At 43.7% G+C, this 20,429-nt stretch overlaps 1 protein-coding gene across 2 annotated transcripts; it reads left to right on the top strand.

Annotated features, from left to right (window-relative positions):
* The first annotated feature begins 73 nt into the window (after positions 1-73).
* Positions 74-12,662, top strand: PHYH (phytanoyl-CoA 2-hydroxylase). Of its 2 annotated transcripts, XM_025202312.1 has the most exons (9): positions 74-408; positions 2,184-2,239; positions 3,391-3,501; positions 3,784-3,952; positions 4,685-4,766; positions 6,266-6,447; positions 7,539-7,688; positions 8,382-8,516; positions 11,580-12,662. In XM_025202312.1, the coding sequence occupies exons 4-9, from the start codon at positions 3,839-3,841 to the stop codon at positions 11,631-11,633; spliced, it is 717 nt and encodes a 238-aa protein (XP_025058097.1). In that variant the 5' UTR covers positions 74-408; positions 2,184-2,239; positions 3,391-3,501; positions 3,784-3,838; the 3' UTR covers positions 11,634-12,662. The 2 variants fall into 2 exon arrangements, with proteins under 2 accessions (XP_025058097.1, XP_006022199.1); XM_006022137.3 differs by lacking the exon at positions 2,184-2,239.
* The last annotated feature ends 7,767 nt before the right edge of the window (positions 12,663-20,429 follow it).

The raw sequence follows: 20,429 nt of genomic DNA, 5'->3' as shown, positions 1-20,429 counted from the left end.
GTCCTGCGGCACCTGCGGCCCGGCCGCCCCGTATCCTTTCCCGCTGCAGGGCCCGGGGAGCCGGGGCTCCAGCCCGCCGCGCTCCTCCCTGCCCGGGCCCTGGGCCTGCTCCGCCCGGCCGCCTGCGCCTCTGCTCTGCTCTGCTCACCCTCTCTGCACAGGGTGGAGGAGGCTGGAGCAGAAAGCAGGAAGCTTTCCTGGTGCTGCAGCCTTCCCCTGTCCCTGTCGCTCTACGAAGTGCAGGAGGCGAAGGGCAACGCTGCTGCGTAACTAATCCTGCCTTTCTGCAGCACTGCTGGCTCCTGCTACAGCGTCCTGGCTGGTTTTATGATGTTTTCCGGTCCAGCCTGGCCCTTGGGCTCGTGAAGGTGACGGACGGGCCCTGCCCCAAACGATCCAGCAGAGCAGGTGGGGAGGTCACGGCGGCGGGTGTATGTCCGTAGACAGCAAATGCCGAGGAGGATCCCGATTTGCGGCGACAGAAGAGACATGGGGTGAAGTGGAGACTGGGAAAGAGTAGGGGCAGGGTTTGGTGGGGAGAAAGAAACAGGCTCCGGATGGAAGCCCCATAATTCGGTGCACAAAGTAGACGGGGAAAACGCGTGGTAGGAAACAGCCTGGCGCTGATGAAGGAGATTGCCTGGGTGACTTCAAGCTGTAGGTATCTTCCTTCGTTATTTTTTGTTTACCGCCATCTTTCAGCAACCCGCGCAGTTTAGCTTCTTCTGCTCACAGGCGCTGTATGTACGTACGACTAGCAGCCCCTGCCCTAAATGGTCCGGAGACTAAAAGGTCTGGTGGAACAAGTGGATGGGACGAACAGGTTGGGTCACGGGCAGGGGTGATGAAAATAGTGTCTCGTTTTAGCACAGTTGAGCTTTGTTAAAAAGGTTGCTTCTCCTCCTCAAAAACGGCATCCTCTCTCTTCGAGTGGTGACATGTCTGTGGTGACATCACATGTCTCCAGTGTCAGACCCCTTGGAGACCTTGTCCCTCAACCCTGACCTGGGGCTGATGGTCTTGCAGACATGCATGTTTGTTTTGTCTGTTAAATCTTTGGGTTTAGTTCAAGGGTGGGCGAGCGTTGGCACAGGCAGCCTCGAGAAACTGGAATGTCCTCCGGGGGAATTTTCAAGAGCAAATTGGACAGATGCTTGGCTGGGATGGCTAAGCTAAATGAGCCCGTGAGGTCCCTTCCAGCCGTGCTGTCCTAAATACCTGTTGCCAGTTTAGCTCTGGCTTTAGTTGTGCCAGATGTGATAATCTATGAAATATCAGAGCTAATCAGTGTTTGAATTGGTGAGAACAGAGGGAAGCCCAGATGTTGTACAAAATTGCCCAGATGTTGTATAAAGATGTGCAAAGTTGCCCAGATGTTTTATAAAGAAGTTGTACAAAGTTGCAGCTTTGAGCAGGGGGCTGAACTAAATGAGCTGGCAAGGTCCCTTCCAGCCCTACCTTCCTATGTTCCTAAGTGCCTGTTGCTAGTTTAGCTCTGGCTTCAGTCGTGCCAGCTTTTATAACCTATGAAATGGAGCTAGTCAGCATTTGAATTGGGGAGAACGGAGGGAAGCCCAGATGTTGTACAAAGTTGCCCAGATGTACAAAGTTGCGTTATTGCAATCTGGTAGGTGACACGTTCTCATCTATTCTGCACCAGTGAAGCATTAGTACTTCAGGAAGGGCTCTTTTTCCACAACAGAAAAGTCAAACCAGCATCCTGGTGAAGCTCCAGAAACGAGAAGCGAGCACCAGTTGGGTAAATTCCAGCTGAGTGTTATATTGACATTTCTAGAGCACCTCCTATAACTTCAGCTTCTCTGGAGATGGCTGCGTGAGCGGTACTGGCAGCCATCGGTCTGGGATTTCCCAACTTTTGTGAGTGGAGTGCTTGACTTTGCAGCCCACATCGTTTTCTAACTTGCTCCAAACTGTACTTGTGTTCTTAACCTCAGATGTGGTGTGGTGGCAGGCATGAGGCTTGTGTATGGGTGTGGCTTGTTCTACAGGTTAGATTGCCATTTGAAGGTATTAATCCCTTGCAAAGTTGTTATATGGATTATGACATGTATTTATTGTGGTTTAACCTGGGTAATAACCATCAGATTCTGGGACTCCCGACATATTTGGAGATGCTCTTGTAAAAGTAATTATATTTTTGTATTCCTTAATCTATACTGCAGGCAGCACTTCCTACTTCAGCACAAATTGGTGCTGCTACAAACCCAGTGGGGTTCCAGTAAGTTACATTTAACTTTCATTTTCATATTTGAAGATGAGTGTCTGCTCTCTATATAATTGCCTCTTTTTTTTTTTTATGGCCATATTTAACTTAAGTCCCCTTGAAGATTTCCACTCAATGTGTAAATTAAATCTTGTGGGGGCATTTTCTCATCTGTTTAAAGTGACTTGGAGACCGATGATCATGTTTCAAGGGTCTGTTTACGTGACTATGACCCTCTCAGATAGGTATATTGAGAATCAGATATGTCCAAAGCCCCTGCTTTCGTGCTTTGGAGGCCAGAGGTTGAGCGCTGTGTTCTTTTCTTTCCCCTGTTGTTGAATTTGGGTGGAAAGAAGAGGTAAGCGGTGGTGGCACTTGTCCTCTGGGTGCTCAGAGTGCTCCTGGCAAGCGTGGAGTTCTGGTAGGAGTTGCACTGATGTGCCAGTGAAGGCAAAGAGCACGCTGCACGTGCACCACGTGGCCAAAGGGGCTGTGGCTGCAACCCCTCACCTCCCTTCTGGATCCACCCATGGAGACCTCCTTTTAGGAGGGCGGGAGGTGTGTCGAAGGGACAGCTGCTTTTATACCTAGAACTCACGCTTCCAAATCGAGAAAACATTATACTAAATAATCATGTATGTAACACCTTGAACATACTCAGCTGGATTAGGAAACATGTAAACCTAAGGGAAAAACAAACAGCTTCTCATTATACATTCCTCCTCTTGCCCAGTGTCATTTTACCCTGCATTTTATGATGATCTACCAAGGGTAGGACAGGTTTTATATGCAGTCTGTACATTGCCAGGCAGCTTTCTGGAGCAGCGTTCAGAATTGAAACTGTTCAAAACCCAACAGCAAAAATTAGGGTCTAAACCATTTTGCCTCTTAAAAGCAAAACCCTTTCTTCACAGTCCGGAGGGGGGATCATTATCTTTTTTCTTTCCTGACTGTGATTTGTTCACAGAGAAGATCAGTTTTCAGGATTTTTCTTAGAGAACTGTCTTTTCATCTCTGTAACCAGTTTCCCCCTGTCAGCAGTTAATTCCATGACATTTGTATTTTATTTTTCTTTTCAGGCCACAGCTGAAATGGGAGCAGTCCATGGAGAACTTTGGTACTTCTTCCTCTTTCACTTATGTAATCATTTCTGTTTATCTTCGCAGTTACACGCTAGATAATGATCTTCTGACCCCAGAGCAAAGGCACTTCTATGATGAAAATGGTTATCTACTCATTAAAAACCTTGTTTCTGATGAAGACATTGAGCGTTTCAGGTACAGGGCAGCTATCTAATCTAGCCACAAACTTTTTGCTATTTGGTAATTTTGCATAATTTATTGAAACCCCATAAACCTCGGGGTCTCCTGAACTGGAAGCACAGTATCAATGACTAATTTATCTCTGCATTTAAATGTTTTAGAGAGAGGTAGTTAGCAGTGTTTATCTGAAGTTGGGCAGATGGCCCAATTTATTCAGAAAGCTATAAGATTAAATATTTTAGTGTAGTAAAGTGGTGGAATATCTACTGACATTTTTTTTTAAATATTCTTTTTCAGAAATGAATTTATAAAGATCTGTAAAAAGGAGATACAAGTACCTGGATTAATAGCAATGCGAGATGTGACCATTGCTAAGTCAGAGTTCATTGCAGATGAAAAAGCTATTACTAAAATTCAGGATTTTCAGGAAGATGCAGAGCTCTTCAGATATTGTACCCTGCCTCAGGTTAGAAGGGGAAATCTTAGCATACTGGTTCATAAAAATCATGGCCCATGTAAAGAAACGTGTATCGTCGGGACATCAAAGCCTCCTTTGTCCACTCCCAGATGTAACCCTGAGAAAGGGGTGTGAGGGGTAGGGGACACTTAAAGCACTGCTAGCATTTCACTTCACTGTGAGCTTTCTAAACTGTGCCCAACGGCAGCATCCAAAGGGCAACTGGATTTTACAGGTTTAGGTTATTTTAAGAACGAGCACATTTTTTTTTCTTTTAATAAGAAAAGTAACAAAATAGATCTATCTGTGTGGAAGTGCTGTAGAAATCTCTTTATAATTGGATTATATTGCATGTAGCAACATAAAATATGATAAATTTGCTCCTGTAAAACATGCTTACCCTTCAGGCTCATTTAGAAAAAGCATATGTGAACAAGTAACATTTCGTAGTTCTTTTGATGTGGCTGTTATAGTGCAATAGCTTTCTGCAGCCCTTTGGCAAGATTAACTATAATAACCACACAGTGTTTGCCAGTATCATTTTATCTCCAGTCGGGACCTACATCAGCACAGCTGTGCTAGCCATAGATCCCACCTCATCAGGACTGACTGCTGGTCAGTCTTGCCAGTGAAAGTGTATAGTTTAGACCTGACCAATACATGGTGATTGCTTTTTGTTGGATTGTACTACATATTGCAACAATGTAATTTCTTTCTTTTTCTTAATTTTCTTTACCTTAGATCCTAAAATACGTTGAATGCTTTACCGGGCCAAACATAATGGCCGTGCACACAATGCTGATAAATAAACCTCCAGACCCTGGTAAGGATGATATTAGATGAGGAGGAAAAAGAAGCTTAACTTTATAATAATGGCTGGCTTTCTATCTAGTTAAGAATTTTTTAAGTGCAATTTTTCACCTAGACTTTAAGTGTTCTCTATTTTTTTTCTAGTTGAGGGCTCTGAATCAGTCAGGTTCATACCTATTTTTAAGCATGTGAGTACTTCCACTGAAGTCACTGGGGGTACTTATGTATTTAAAGTTGGGCACGTATCTGGCTGAATTAGGGGTGTTGTATTTTTAGTTCAAAGCTGAGAAACTTTTTTTCCTAACGGCTTTAGAATATGGTTTTTGCACACCTCACCTCTTCTAAATAGGAATCTGAATCACCTGGGCAATGTTCCTTTTGAGGAAATTTTGTTTCAGGAAGTGTTATAGCTTGGCCATATCCTGACAGTATTGTTGAAAATTTTCTAAACCTGCTTCTTGATTCGGGAATAAATTAACTTCTGGCCAATTTGAGCTTTGTACTGGGGGTTACTGGCTTCATGTATTAACTGGAAAAATCTTTTAACTTGAAAAAATATTGACTTTTTAAAAAATCTGTCTGCAGCTTGAGACTTTAAAATCTCTCTTAAAGTAGACTAAGATTTATAAAGCCTGGGCCCAAAAGTTAGGCCCTTTTGAAAAATGTATGCATCTTTTGGGTTTGTGCCTGTATTAAATGTAGGTTAAAGGCAGGCATTATTGTTCAGATATAGCCTGTAACAGCCTGAGTTTTCAAAACCTCAGCATTGAGTTAGAAGTATAGATAGTGTCCTCCGGTAAACTGAGCATTTGAAATAAAGACTTAAGAGCATAATTTTTGGCTCTTATTCTTGAAAATCTTGACCCTAAAGCATATGAGAGAGATTTCTAAATCTTAACCTCTTTTTTTTTTTTCAAAGTTACACTAGATGAATTTAATTTGATAATATTCAGATAGACTCTGTTTTTATTTTTCACAACTACCTTTGTTAGTACTTTTAGCAAATATCTACTGTATGAAAACACTTTAACCTGGTTTATGAGCATCATCTCCCCTGTGCGCTGCACTTAAAAGTGCAGTAGAGTTTACAAGTCTTGGAGTAGCGAGAGGTAGTTAGCCACATTCGTTTGAAGTCAGGGCAGGGTGGCATGGTTCAGAGGCTAGCTGTTTCAGCAAAAGCTTTCTTAGCCAATACCCTACTTTGTCATATGCTACAAATGGACTTTCCAAGTATTTGAGGAAATTTGAATTTAGAAATGCAACAGACACTTGATCCATTTTTAAACTTGGTCCATGTGAAACATCACTTAATAAAATAACAATTACCATAAAGTTCATGGCTGGAAATATAATGCATTTCACACCCTGAATCCAGCCGCTCCCCTACCCAGTGCAAAGTGAGACTAGTTCTTACAGCATGCTGTGACCCTTCACAATAGCTGAACAGTAAAAACTCCCCACTAGTGCCAAATGGTTTAAGCATTTCCTTGATGAGAATTCTTCCTGTTCCAGGTAAGATGAGCTCTCGCCATCCCATGCATCAAGATTTGCACTACTTCCCCTTCCGTCCTGCAGATCTCATCGTGGCTGCCTGGACGGCCATGGAGCGGGTAGATCGCAGCAACGGCTGCCTGGTTGTGTTGCCTGGAACACACAAAGGCTCCCTGAAGCAGCACGATTACCCTGAGTGGGAGGTAGAGTTGCATGTGGGGTTCCTGTGGATTGTGTGTGGAGTCTGTGGCCCGTAGACGGGGGGGGGGGGGGGGGTTTGTTTGGTAAAGTTGAATTGTGCAAATTTGTTATTGGCTAAAGCAGCTATGTAGCTGCGAGGTTTTCTGGTATGTCTTGTTATGGAGTATGAGCCTTTTTTGGGTCAGGGATTGACTTCTGTGTCCATGTTGCACACTGGGTGCCGGGTGTTCCAGTAGCCGAGAGAGTGATGATGGGCATGCAGTTCGGTTGTTCACTGGGCAGACATTACCCCATACTGGAAGTGGGGATAGTTTTTCTGCTTCACAGTCCTCCAGCCCTCAGTTGTCAAGAAGTTTATGCAAATTCGTAACTTGTCAGGCATAAGTGGCACCCCTCTTTCTGACCCTGTGGACTGGAGGAGTGGCATGGGGTCAGATGGCAGGCCAATTCCCATGCAGGGTCAGTGCGTGGGGTCAACATGGGTGTGATCCAGCATGCTGGCCTAACCCCATGCAGCCAGCCTGCAGATACCAGGGGTCCAGAAATTTGAAGGCAGTTAACATTACCACTGCTCCCCCACCACCAAATTTCAGGACCCTTGGAGAGCCCTGAGGGCCGGATGACACAGCTCCATGTGCCAGATCCAGCCTGGGGGCTGGAGGCTGAGCATCCCTGGTATAGAAGACACAGTAATGTCTAGTCCCAGAGGTTGGCCCCAGGAACATATTTGTTTTCTTCAGGCAGATAGGAGTGCTGTGGACATGTGTAAGATCAGACTCCTAGCAAAATGAAAATATCCTCCTAGAAGAATAGTTTGTAAGCCAACTGTACCAGGCCTATGAGGAACATCTTTGTTGCCTGAATAATTCTCTTGAACGCAGTGGTTTGGGGTGTTGCTTCAAAGGAAGAACATAGTGTTCTCGCAACATCACGTAACTCAGAAATGGCCAGACTGAATTTAGGCACACTTTCCCCTCAGAAACCCACAGGCAGTTCTTAGGCAGGCACATGAAATTATATAAATTTCCCTTTTCCCCCCTCCGCCATGAGTCTCTGCAGCAGTTTAAACATTTGAACTTTGTATTGTCTCCAGGGTGGTGTCAATAAGATGTACCATGGGGTGCGTGACTATGATGCGAACCAGCCCAGGGTTCACCTTGAGATGGAGAAGGGTGATACCGTGTTCTTCCATCCCCTGCTGATTCACGGCTCAGGAGCAAACCAAACTCAAGGCTTTCGAAAGGTAAGAACCATTTCAAGGTAAAGTATGCAGTTTGCTGTATAGTCTTTTTAACATAAAACAACTTAAAAAAAACCTCCTCTCAAATCTGTGAATATCTCGCAGTTCCTTGCATGCCAGGAGATTTTTTGGTTTGTTTTTACAGGTTTCTGAAGCGACTTTTGCTGTAATGCTACTTTAAAATAGGCCAGTTTCACTTTTAGAGAAGTGATGTAATGCAGTAGTATATTTTTGGAGAGGTGTATAGTAAGGCCCAGGTTCTGGGAAGCAAATGAACACTAGCAATTCCAACAGAATTCAAAGCTATTTCATCAGATTCTAAGCTGCCTTTGAAGGAGAAAGTGTATTGCTTTTATTTTTTCACCTTCAAAGCCTTTAATATGAACTAACTAATCCTCCTATAGGGAGGGTGAGGCTTAGATTAATTAAAGTTTGAATGACTCATTGACCTAATGCCACTCTGAAAGGCTCCTTAAAAAAGGAACAATGTGAATTCTTATTAAAAGTGCTTTTTTCCCAGGTGAAGATTTCCAAAAGCAGAGGCACATGCTAAAAGCATAAGGAGGGGCTCACACGGGGCTACAACAGTGTTTGCACTAAAATGGTTTGGTAGGGTGTCAACGTGTCACTACACAGCAGCTTTTGGCTTTGTGTCTGTAACTATAGCAGAACTGACTCCAGATTTTTTTCATGCAGGCAATATCTTGTCACTTCGCAAGTGCGGATTGCCATTACATTGATGTCAAGGGCACTAGTCAAGAAAACATTGAGAGAGAAGTTCTGGAAATTGCACGCAAAAAATACGGTGTGACCGTCCCTATTACCTTGAAGGTAACCAAGAATCAGACCCTGCAGCCAGTTGTCCTAGTGACACAATACATTTTTAGTTGCAGTTTATGCATATTGATTGTGTGCTTCGGGTATTTTGTGTTTTTTATTATTTAATTCATAAGCAGTTATTTAAGGGTAATGACCCATCCATTTTAAAGTGTTTTAACATAGGTCCACTTACGACTGTGAGCAGATGAGAAGGTTTGATGCTTATTATGGTGACTGGCAAGCCTGGTTTGGCTTATCTTGCCAAACTCAAGCGAGGGAGAGATTCCAGGGATAATGCTCGTGAGGTGAGGCAGGATACATCTGCAAGTTTAGACTCCAAATGGTATACTCACCACTGGTGCTAAAGTCCACTGTGGTGGGGAGCTACAAGACAGAGCAGATAACCTGGTACTCCTTGCACGGGACTGAATGGTTGCTGTTGTTCAGGACAATTATAGGATTAGCTCAAAATTTTGTCTTAAAAGTGATTGGTGTGACTTCTGTTTAAAGTCAGTAGCTGCACCCAAAGATCTGAGGAGAATTTTGATTGGTTGTGTGTGCTTTTTAATATAATCCCCTTGTAACAATTGGCACTTGGGACATTAGCCAGAGTGGTGGGTATCATGGGTATCTTACTGTATCCGGAAATTGCCCGGCACAGCAGGTTCCTTTTAAATCAGCAGCACAATAGTCTATTCTCTAATTGAGCATCCATTGGAGGAAGGTCAGCTGCTTGCTACTGCTTGGTTTTTGGTGTCTTTTTGATTCCCTCCCCACCTCCCACCCCTAGTTCTTCCAACCTAGCTAATCAACAGCTTTTATACCCCACCCATCAATGTGGAATTGAGGCAGCATGGAGTAGATTTCTCCAAAGCTTTGTTTAAAGAGACATTTTTTTTTAATCTTCAGACCAGTCACCGACATGTACTAATTTCCATATGCAACTGCTCTTCTTCAGCTTCCCTGACTTGCCCCAGGCAGAGCTGGCATCAGGACTGCACATGGAGATCAGAATTCCCTGTCCGTTCTCCTGTGCTCATTCTCTCTCTCTCTCAGCCTAGGCTGGCTTGCTCCCACTTGCAGAGAAATGGTGACAAACGTAGTCATTTTTTTCCTGTTTCCATATTCCTATTTTGCACCTAATTCTGTCCACTGGTTTCTTTGTAATCTTGTGCCCTCTACCTGGTTCCTGTGTGCCTTCACGGAAACTGTCTGCTGTTGGAAAGGAGCACTGTAATAAATCTAGTCAGCCAGGGAGCATTTTACGTTGTGCAGAAGGTCAAAGCAGCTGAAGATGCAAAAGGGAGGCATAATATTGTGTGTACAAGAAAATAAGTTTTTTTTCTTTCTGTCATCTGACTTGTTCCTCTTGCAATATATGGGTGTTATCCCATAGGATTATTATTATAAATGTGACAGCTTCTTGTTTTTAGTTGAATAGTTTCAGTGCAGTGTTTGTGTCTCTCTCCTACTCCTTCCTTCCTTGATATTTTTTCTCCTTTCATATGTCATAGAATTTATATGAATCTCACAGACAGACTCATCTTTTTGTGGCCTTCAGTATTTGTGTGTCGACTTTGTTCTGCCATAATATATTTATACAGAATCTTTAGGGAAAAATCAAGAATTTTGTTAATTTAAAATATGTAGCTAAGCGGAAAGAAATTTCAGCTTGGGTGTCTTCAGAAATAAATACTGTGCCCCAGTCTACCTAATATTATATTTTCTTGCTGTGACAGCTCTGCTCATAATTCAAGGGAATCAGCCTGTTCTTTCTCCAGTTATCTATGGAGGTGGCCTGCTGTCACTATCCTCCTTTCCCGGCTTCGCCTCCTTTCTCTCCTGTTACACCTTGATCTTCTTCTTTAGGTTTGGGAAGCAGGTGGCAAGGTCAGGGGATGCCCTTGTTGGATGTGTTGCTCACCAGGTTCTCTCTCTCAGCTTCTTTCACCTTAGTTCTGGGCTGTGTCTACCACTGTTGCTGTTCCTCTTCTCCCTGAAGCAGCTGACCTTTTCTGCAGGAGCCAAGCCTTGCCAGGGTTCTCCTTGATATGTACAGCTTTTTATTCTCAGGTTGGAGCCTCTGTTTTAAAGTCCACAAGCTCCAATCCAATAATTACTGCCCCTTATGAGCAATTGGGTTCACTGTCCACACCTCTGCCTTGTTCAGGCTTCTCTGGGACCTCCTTCCTCTCCTCACAGTCCCACCACAAACCAAAGGATTAGTCTCCATGAAAAATACTCAAACAGAAATGGAATCAGTGCCCTCTTAGCAACAACACAGTCTTCTGCCTCCAATATGGCAGCCACAAAAAAAATAAAGAAAAAATCATATCCTGTCTAATTCATTTCCACCTCTCCATTCAAAATCTCCCCAACAGGCTACTTCTCCCCTTTCTCCTGTCTCTTCCAAATCCCCTGTAGCTCAATCATCCTATTCCGGGGTCAGGAACTCCATCCCATTGCTCTGTAGGCCTTCTTTCCCAGGCAATTGCTAGGTCTGGCTCAAACTCTTTCCGCTCCTCTTTAGGTCCTTCAGCAGAGGTTTAAATAACCAGGTAACTTTCCCTGTCTCACTTCCTGGTGTCTGGGATGGAGTCGCTAATCAGTTAATTATCGAGTCCTTAAACCACCTGTTGTTTCATCTGTGAAAATGGTGGGTGGCCCTCTATATTCCCTTCTGGGTTCTTCTTTTTCCCCTACTCTTTAAACTCTACAACCTCTCTCCCTCCGTCTCTCGTTCTCCTCTGTCTAGTAACAGGGCCAGGGTTCATGCACCTCTGCCAAAAAACAGTTACTAGATATTTTAGCATACATTATATGCAAGAAATACAGTAAGAGCCGGTTCTACCACTTACAGGTGAAAGCAATCCATGAGGAGCAGAGCAGTGAGCAGGCTCAGCTCCCTGGCTGCTGCTACTCAGATGGTATACGGAAAGATTTTTTTCCCTTGGTTCTGTTTTCCACTCCCCAAAACCAAAACTAAACAAGGGGTGTAATATATTCTAGGGCATGCTGCACGTGAGAAAATATGGCAATCTGTTCTACTGCTGTTAACTTTCTTTTTGTTTTAAGGACACCTGGATGATACGGGGACGGCTTGTGAAAGGAGAGAGAATTAATCTTTAGACAAATCTTTGAACACCAGGAATGGAAAACCAAGTGCCAACACGTTGTATTCCCTGGGCACAGACTCAGAGTCTCCACTGTGATTTGTTCATAATATTGCACTTTCTCTTTCTCCATGTTTTGTCTGACTTAGGCTAAACATTGCATGCAAGTTCATGTATGACATTTGGGGTTGAAATGTGAATGCCCTGAGCTTTAGTGAGTGTTAGAGAAAGTACTTCCAGAAAACATGCCAGCAGTAACAAAACAGAGGTATTCATTGTTTGTTAAAGAGCTGAGAGGTCTCATCCACCTTCTTAAATCTTATCAGTAAGTAACTACCAGTTTTGGATTCGGGTGCATCTATCTTGACATAATCTGAATTGATACTAATAACTTTTATATGCTCTTCTAGCTATAATGGCTTTAGTTTTTACTAAACAAATGAAAAGCAGTAAAGTAGTCTATCTGAACATGAAGCATCTTGATGTGGTGCTATATAGGGAATGTTTAGTTGATTTAGAAAAGATGGAGAGTAGTACAAGAACTGCAAGGTAGATAAAGAAATTACTAAAATTGAGATGGTGGCTTTCACTGAAAGGGAAGCAGTGGAGCTGGAAGAAGGTAGGAAGGTTACCGATTGAGCTCTTTAGTGACTAGGTATAAGAAGGTAGGGGTGAGCTGATGGGGTGGTTTGGCAAAATACTGGAATATCAGCCAGGGAGAGCTGGCAATTACCTTGTTTGAAATTGGCTCCAGTGAGCAGAGATTTTTCTCTTAACCTTTTTACTTGCTTCCCTCTCTTCCATTTGTTGAAAAATAAAGGGTTCCTCTTCTGAAACTGCCACATTTATAGGAAAAGGCTTGGTGCTTCATGGCAATGCAGGAAAGTTAATTTAAAAAATGGTAAAATAATTATACTTATCTGCCTAAAAATGGCTAAAGTCAGCAAGGCCTAATTGCTGCAATGCATTGTAATGCACTTGTTTTTAAGTTAGCTGTTTTATTAAGACAAAAAATACTTTGAAATAAAGATTAAGCTAAAACAACTATGGATGTGTTGGTCCTTTATTTCCACAGATCTGATACTATGCTGATGTTGGATGTAGAAAGTCATTCCTCCAAGAGATTGTGGGTTGTGGTAACTTCCCTGGTTCTCTCTAAAGATTTGTGATCTTTTTTAACAGAAAACCACCACAATGACAGCTTTTCTGTAAAGGGACTCTGTGGGCTCAGTATTTTATCTCTGGAGTCTTTTGTTTCATCACATCTTGCCTTAGGACACTTAAACCCTGGTCTAGCACCTCCAAAAGCATGCCCAGACACTGGGGCACTCAGTTGTTGACTATCCAAGGGGCTGGGGATGCTCTCTCATCTTCCTGTTAGATTTTCTGTACAGGAAATTCAAGATTCATGGGACCAAAGGAAGAAGATAAGAGTGGATAAAACCTGAGCCTAGTGGTTAGGGGCACTCATCTGAGGAGGGAGACTTGGACTCCCTCGGTCAGTGTTGTTATGAAAAATGAGGTAGCAGTGGAGAAGATGCCTAAATCCTGCCCTTGTCTGGGGTTTGGGAACCATGGATCTGGAAGGGATCACCAAAGTAAAAAGAGTCCACCCCTGCAAATTGGGGAATTGTGTATTAACTTTGTCCACAAGGAGCCATAAAACATACAAGTCCGTTGACACACCAAACTACCAAGCTAACACTGTATAACAAACTTGGGATATTTAGTCCAAAATAGACCCCTACATTATTTTGCAGGAGGTAGGAGGCTATCTGGGCTCCTGTGGTGTTAGGGAATTTGTTAAGATTATTTAGGCATTTTAGAAAGGGAATTGCATGTGTGTTATCTTAAAGAAGTAACCTGCAGCGGGGGAAAATTCCTAGCTGACTCCAAATCTGATTTCTTTGGTCCTGACTGTGGGAGCAAGACCCTTTAGCCAGGGACCTGAGATGTATCTCAGTAGCATTTAGAAATGGTAGCTCACCTTGGCCTGTTTCCTCATATCTGTCTTTGGCTGTGGGCTGTGAAGGCATAACAAGGGCTAACAGCCTTATGTGATCTAATAGCTACCTTAGCACATTGATGAGAAACTGCAAATGAGTCTTGATTGTAATAGAGCAGAAATATAGAAAGTAGGAACATAGAAATATAGAAAATATGAAAGGAAAAGCAGAAATATAGAAATTAGGAAACTGGTTTGGACTGGCATAAAATGTAGATGTGGTAGTGTTGGAGGGATGTTGTAGCTGTGTTAGCCCAGCAAATACGCACAAGGCAAGGGTTTTTGCAAGTGATAAATTTTATTGGACCTATAAAAGATATCACCCACAAAAATCCTTGCATCTCTTATAAAACTTATATTGAGGAGAGCACAGCTAATAGAGAAACTAGGAGTTAATGCATATCTAAAAGATTCATAGCTATGCTGTCTAGCGACACAAGATCAATAAACCTGGATTAAGCAGAGGCTGATTTCTGGTTGCCAGCTTCAACATGAGCGGTATCTGCAGCTCACAAGCACATGGAATTGTTGGCACGTGCTTCTTCATCCCAGTTTGAGCATTGTTTTAAAAAGAACAGATTGACTGTAGAAGTGCTCAACCACTGGGCAATCCCCAGCAGTGGCCAGTTTGTAATGCAGCAGAAGAATCGCATTACATAACCCACCAGGTACCAAGTAATACTAGTACGTTGCAGGGAGGGAGGGAATTCTTCCGCATGTTGGGTTAATCCAGTGCAAGGACTTTTGTAAACATTAAAATCCGAGGAAGATGAACAAGGTGAGGAAATCTACCATATTTACTCAAATCTGAATCAATCCTGAGTTTAAGACAACCCCCCTCTTCCATAATTAGATTCTTTATATGGGAAAACTTGTATATTTCTTATAATCTTCCAGATATAGAATCTGATTGTCAGAGGGTCACCTTAAATTTGTCACCCCCCCCCCCCCCCCCACACACACACACAGATACTGCTATAGCAAGGGAAAGTAGTGTCTAGGGGGCTCAAGTGGCTGGGGTGGGGGCTAACTGAATTATTTCAGTGTAGTGAGTAGGGGGCTCAGGTGGCTGGCGGGGGTGGGGCTTGCCCTCTGGCCTTCCCCCCACTTCTTTCCCCTGCAGCCTTCCTGCCCTTCCCACTGGCTCAGGGCCAGAGTCAGAGTCAGCAACACCCCCCCCCCCACTTTCAGGGCGAGAGTCAGAGACAGCAACCCCCCCCCCCCCCAACTTTATATGTATATCTAAGATGAGGCTTTGTTCCCCAAGATGATGTAGGGGGGTCATCTTAGATTCAAGTAAATACAGTCAAAAGACTGTTGCAACTACTTGGCCAAGCCTACCTCACCTACACTCAAAAGTTAAATGTCTTCAAAACAAATATTTACCTAACTACCCATGAGATATTACACATCTGCCATCCAGTGCAGAAACCAGTCCAGTGTTCAACCGGTTTACTTAACTAAACTTTGGATTGGGCCTTTTTTAAGCCCCTCCATGTGATTTTTGTGGTGACCTCTGACGTTGACACCTGAAAGCAAGATCTGCTAGTAGACTTAATACTTTTCTGTCTTGTGTGCATAATTCAATTAACTTTAGAGGGAGTTCAGGTCACAGCAGAGCTATAGCTAGATTCCCAACCAAAAGCACTCTTCTGAGATTACATTAAGTATAGTTATACTGATCACTTCTGGGAAAAAGTGAACATTATAGTTGTCTACAAATATATTTTTATCTGAAAATGAAGAATTAAGTTTCCACTTAATTAAAATTAATGTGGACAGCTATTACTAAGATCACGCAAAATCTAAACGTAATTCAATTCTGCTATTTCCCGTGAACAACCAGCATTAGACATGATCATAACATTCCCAGTTACTTTCGCAGGATCTCAGATGGATCCAAAGTGAGTTCTGAATTTTGCACATTTTCAAGCTATCTGGTGATGCAAGTTATCAGGTTTCACATAGATAATCTAGCTGCAGGGACTATGTGCAGCTATCATGTCATAGCAGTGCTTGCAGTATGTATATCTCTGAGGCCACATCTAGAGCATCCAGAGGTTTCATGGCAAAAAAAAGTCTAAGGAAAAGCATTACCAGGCTGTTCTCCAAAGGTGCATGTGTTCTATCTATAGGCTGGCAGAGCTGATGCTCCACTCAAAGCATTTGCAAAATATGAGCAAAGGGAAGCATGTTAACAAAGAATTATCCTTAGAACAGGAGAGGGTGAGGGATCTGCTAAGCATGGAAACTTGTGACTTTATTTTTCAACACTTCATAATCTGGATAAATATGGGCAATTTTTCTCATGGGACCTGTAAAAGGGACATATGTGACAGCAGGATCATCCCCTGCCAGTCTTCAAGGCCATGATCTGAAGCATGGAGGCATTATAGCTCCACAGGGCAATGGCTGTAACATGGTAAAAAAAAGACAGTTTCCCCTAATCTTGCTTCCGGAAGCAGCTCCCAGCACTTTAGCCAATTAAAATTTAATAGAAATGCATAGACAATTTTGGGAACATTAGGAGCAGGAGCCAGAAAACCATGTTTCCTGGGCAGTGCTAGCCCTACGAGGCCACAGAGACAAGTTTTCTCTTGCTTGCTCTCCTTTTGGCTCAACATCTCTCCCTCTCTCATCTGCCCCATGAGCCAATTTCAACAGGAGGCCTGGAGGATACCTTCAGCCCTGGCAAACCCACAGCCTGGTGTTTAGGGCACTCATCTACCCTTCTCTTCTACTGCACAGAGATGAGGAGAAAAGATGGGAGAAAAGAGAATAAATGTGTAGGGAGCAGACACACCTACTGTTGAAGCTGCCTGCAGCACAGTACAGTTTTGTACTTGGTTTAACAGGTTGTTTGACTGTATCGAGCAATCAGCTGGCCAGGCCACATTGTTCTTCTCTCTTCCTTAAAAATAACTGCAAGTTTAAAAACGTCTATAGTTGTGCTCAGTACTTGCTTTTGTCTATTTACTTGTAAAGAAGTAAAAACCTAGATTTACCCCATTAAAGTAGCAGAAAGCAACATACACAAGTTAGTTATATGAGACCTCCACAATCCCAAACTAGCAATCAAGGAGATTAATGAGCACTTACCCAGTGCAGTTCATAAAATTAATTAGGCCCAATATAACCCATAAAGTTTAGTAGTCTTCTCATCCCAGGGGTGTCAAAGCAGCACAACAGAAATTTAAAAAATCTGTACCAAATCAGTATAATATATTACAGTAATGCACCATTCAGAATGTAGTACATGTATTTGTGATTGATTCCTCATTAAAACCATCTTGCATGCCATGCATGCGAACATACATAGTAGCCCTGGATTTCTTTTTCACTTTTGCAGACAGGATGTTTGGCAAGATGGACCTTTGGTCTGGCCCCACTATGGCAACGCTTATGTTCTTATCGTGTTCCTATATTTACATTCACTTATAGTTATATAGTGTTAGGTTGGCGTCATAGTGTAAATAGTTTAAAGAATCATTGTTTATTGTTAATATTTTAATTAACTTTAATACAATCATGGTCTTTATAAAGAAAGGCAGATATGGAGTGATCATAGTTGGGTCTTCCACAAACATTAGAGAGGACTAGAAGGCTATATTAGGGGGACAATAATAAAGATGGGGGGGACCTGTGGGAGAACCAGGTTACAACTCACACCAGGGCTGCATGGGACTACACTTACTATGTTCCTATATTTTAGGACAGAGGTGACAAGTTCACCTATGCCCCTGAGCCAGATCCAGACCCAGCAGCAGCAGGGCAAGTGGTGGTAGCAGAGGCGGTGAAGCGGTGCTAACACAGCCCCCCTGCTGCTTCTCCCCCTCGATCTGTCTCTTGACATCCATCCCAGAAGGGCTCTGTAGCTGGGAGTTTGGTGACAGTCTTGCCCCACTACTGAAGTCCTGGTCCCTCAGGGAGGCCTGCAGGCTGTGTAAAGCGCCTCTGCAAGCCAGGTCCAACCCATAGACTATGTTTGGCACCCCCATTTTAGAGAGACCAGCAAGAGATGTTTTCATGTCACACAGTAAATACTGTAAATGGTGATGGGGACAGGGCAGGTTTTAGCATTACAGTTGCATTGTAGCATTCCAATAGTACTGAAGTTAGTTGAGAATAAAATACCTAGCCCCATTGTCCATGCTATCATACACTTTCATCCAAAAAATGTGGGACTACTATGCACTGAAATCTCTCACTGTGAGAGCTTCACAAGTTTGGTTGCAGCCTTTTCCAAAATCTGCTTGTGCCATGGTAAACGCAGTGTCTCACTGCTTTTTAATTTGTTCTTTGTGACAGTAAGATGAACGGACTTCTTTCCCTGTTCTCTGTTTTATTATGGAAGATTTGCAGTTATCATGGGTTCTGTAATGACAGTCGTTTGATAGAAATGCTACAGTTCCAGCATTGTGATGACAGAATTCCAGGATTAGATGAATAAAGCTAATTATAACAGATCTGATTTCATATATAATTATCCCTGAAAAGAACATAGCAAATCAACACAAAAGCCATAGCAAGAAATTACTTATGCATAAGTCAAACCAAAAACTATTTTGAAGTGGCATTAGAAAGGCAGAGACCTTTGTACAGAATGTTACCTGTAATGCACAGGCATTAATTGGAGCAGGTGTCAACAGGAAGAAATAACACATCATATTTAAGATATATGATGTGACAAGGAACAAAGGTGAAAGCATAGCAAGGAACAGTTAAGATTAAAAACCAAACACCACATGAAATTAAACCTTGCAAAGGAACTGCCGTTTCTTTGTTATATTTGACCTTTGCATTTGAAATAATACGGAGGATTCAGTGAGAGATTTTAGGTGTTGACAGGTAGCCATGTGTAGTCCAAGTTTAATTGCATGTTAGATTTATTTTCCTAAATAGACACAATTTGCTCTTGCTTTAAGGCCACTGTACAATAATAGAAGCTTTGTACCCTTGTTTTTAACAGAATACACGTCACAGTTATGTGTTGGACAGCCCATAGTTAGACAAGTGCAGAAAACAAATCAACATTGTTTCATTAAATTTCTGTTTGAAACCCAAAACAGGTCGAGGGCCAGGAGTTCTCTTCTACACCGGATCCAAGATGCTTTAGCACAGTGTGGGCCAACCTTTTTTTGGTAGGCATGTCACAAATTGGTAGGCATGATCCTGTGCCCTCCAAATCCCACTCTGTTCCCCTTCCACTGCCCAATTTGCTCCGCTCTCTGCACTGCGGTCCCTTCCGCTCTGTTTTCTCCCCTGCCTGCAGCCGCGCTGCCTGTCGCCTCACTGATCTCCTACACACAGAGGCTGCCCATCCCACGTGTGGCACGCACCCCTGCTTTAGCATTTAGGCAGCTCTTTCGGTTGGCAGAGCCTAAAATGCTTGATAAATGTGTGCAAGCATTATTATTCACGCTTCGCAGGTGCGGAAACGGAGTCTCCAAGGTAGATTTATTGCCTGGGTCACACAGCAAATTAGTAGCAGTGGTGAGAATATAAATCCGTTCTCCCTGACTTCTGTCTTTTTTGCAATGCACTGCACTATATTGCACTACCCTATATATGCTGGGTGAAGCCAGCCATGACCCTTCCTGGAGTTTAGATGCTCTATGTCTAATTTCTGCAGTCATTTGGGACAGGGGCACTTGATGGACACTTTGTGCAAGGGGGGTTTCAGGTCCCCTCTCTCAGCTGCAGGAAGCAAATGTGACCCCCTGAAACCGGAGATCCTGCTCCTGCCTTTGCTTTTCAAGGTCATTTGCATCATTCATCACAGATCCTCATGGGAGGCAGAGGCTCCGCACCAGCTCTGAACTGCCTGCCCGGAGGAGTTTTCCATCTATTGGCTCCTCGGTGAAATCCTATGAAATATGAACTTTCATTTCTACCCAGGACAACTTTTACAAGCTTTTCTCCGATGCCTGATGAAGGGTGTTTGTGCCCGAAAGCTTGCAATGAATTTTTTAAAATTTTGTTTTGCAAAAATCTTGTTGGTCTCATAAAAGACCTCATCTCTACTACCAGTCCTGTCATATCTTTTATTAGACCGACTAAATTTAGTTGATCAACAACCACAAAACACCTTAACATCCTTCCTGGGCCCCAGGCAGGTGTTTTGCAGCCACCCTGCTCTCAGGCTCACAGGGAGAATTTGGCGGGAAAACTGCCCGCCCCCAAAGACGGGCGCCAGCAAGCTCCGTTGCCCACAACCAAGATGGCTTCCAAACACACAGCGGGAGGAGCAGAATGAAGTTGGGGCGGGGAGGTGCCCTCCATAAAAATGGCGCGGGTCACGTACTCACAGGGGAGGAGAATGTTTGCGCGCATGCGTAGAAGGCGGACTTCCCTTGCCAGGCTCCCGAGGCTCTTACTGCGCTTGCGTCGCTCCCAGGCGGGGGCGGGGCCTAGTTGGAATTTTGGCGGGTGTCTGAGGCGAGCGGTGAGCGCGATGGCGGGCGGGGGGCGGGCAGGCCCCCAGGTCCGAGGTTTTGGGGGTCCCGATACCCGCCCGAGCCGGGGGCAGATGCGTTGATTTGCATTTGGCTTTGCCTGAGTCTCCCTGATCTTAGCTATGAGCCCAAGAGAGATGGGCGCTGCTTCCCCTGCCATTGCTAGGGCTGTATATGATGGCGGGGGCTCTATCTAACACCCCCCCCCCGAAACGCGTCGCACATTTTGGGGACACTTTTCAACTCCCCCCGCCTTGGGGATACCTCTTGTTTTCCTTCCCAGGAGCAGCCGGGGGTTTCTCCGCTCGAGAAAACCTTCCCTTTCCAGAAACAAGCGACTGTCTCGCTCCCT

This window comes from Alligator sinensis, unplaced genomic scaffold (assembly GCF_000455745.1).
Source record: "Alligator sinensis unplaced genomic scaffold, ASM45574v1 scaffold1216_1, whole genome shotgun sequence".
Lineage (NCBI taxonomy): Eukaryota > Metazoa > Chordata > Crocodylia > Alligatoridae > Alligator > Alligator sinensis.
This window is presented reverse-complemented; position numbering and strand designations above follow the sequence as displayed.

Coding starts and splice junctions, on each gene's coding strand:
- PHYH (XM_006022137.3), top strand. CDS start 3,839: ATGCGAGATGTGACCATTGCTAAGTCAGAGTTCATTGCAGATGAAAAA. Junction 4,767..6,265: donor AAATAAACCTCCAGACCCTG/GTAAGGATGATA, acceptor TTCCTGTTCCAG/GTAAGATGAGCTCTCGCCAT. Junction 8,517..11,579: donor CCGTCCCTATTACCTTGAAG/GTAACCAAGAAT, acceptor TTTTGTTTTAAG/GACACCTGGATGATACGGGG.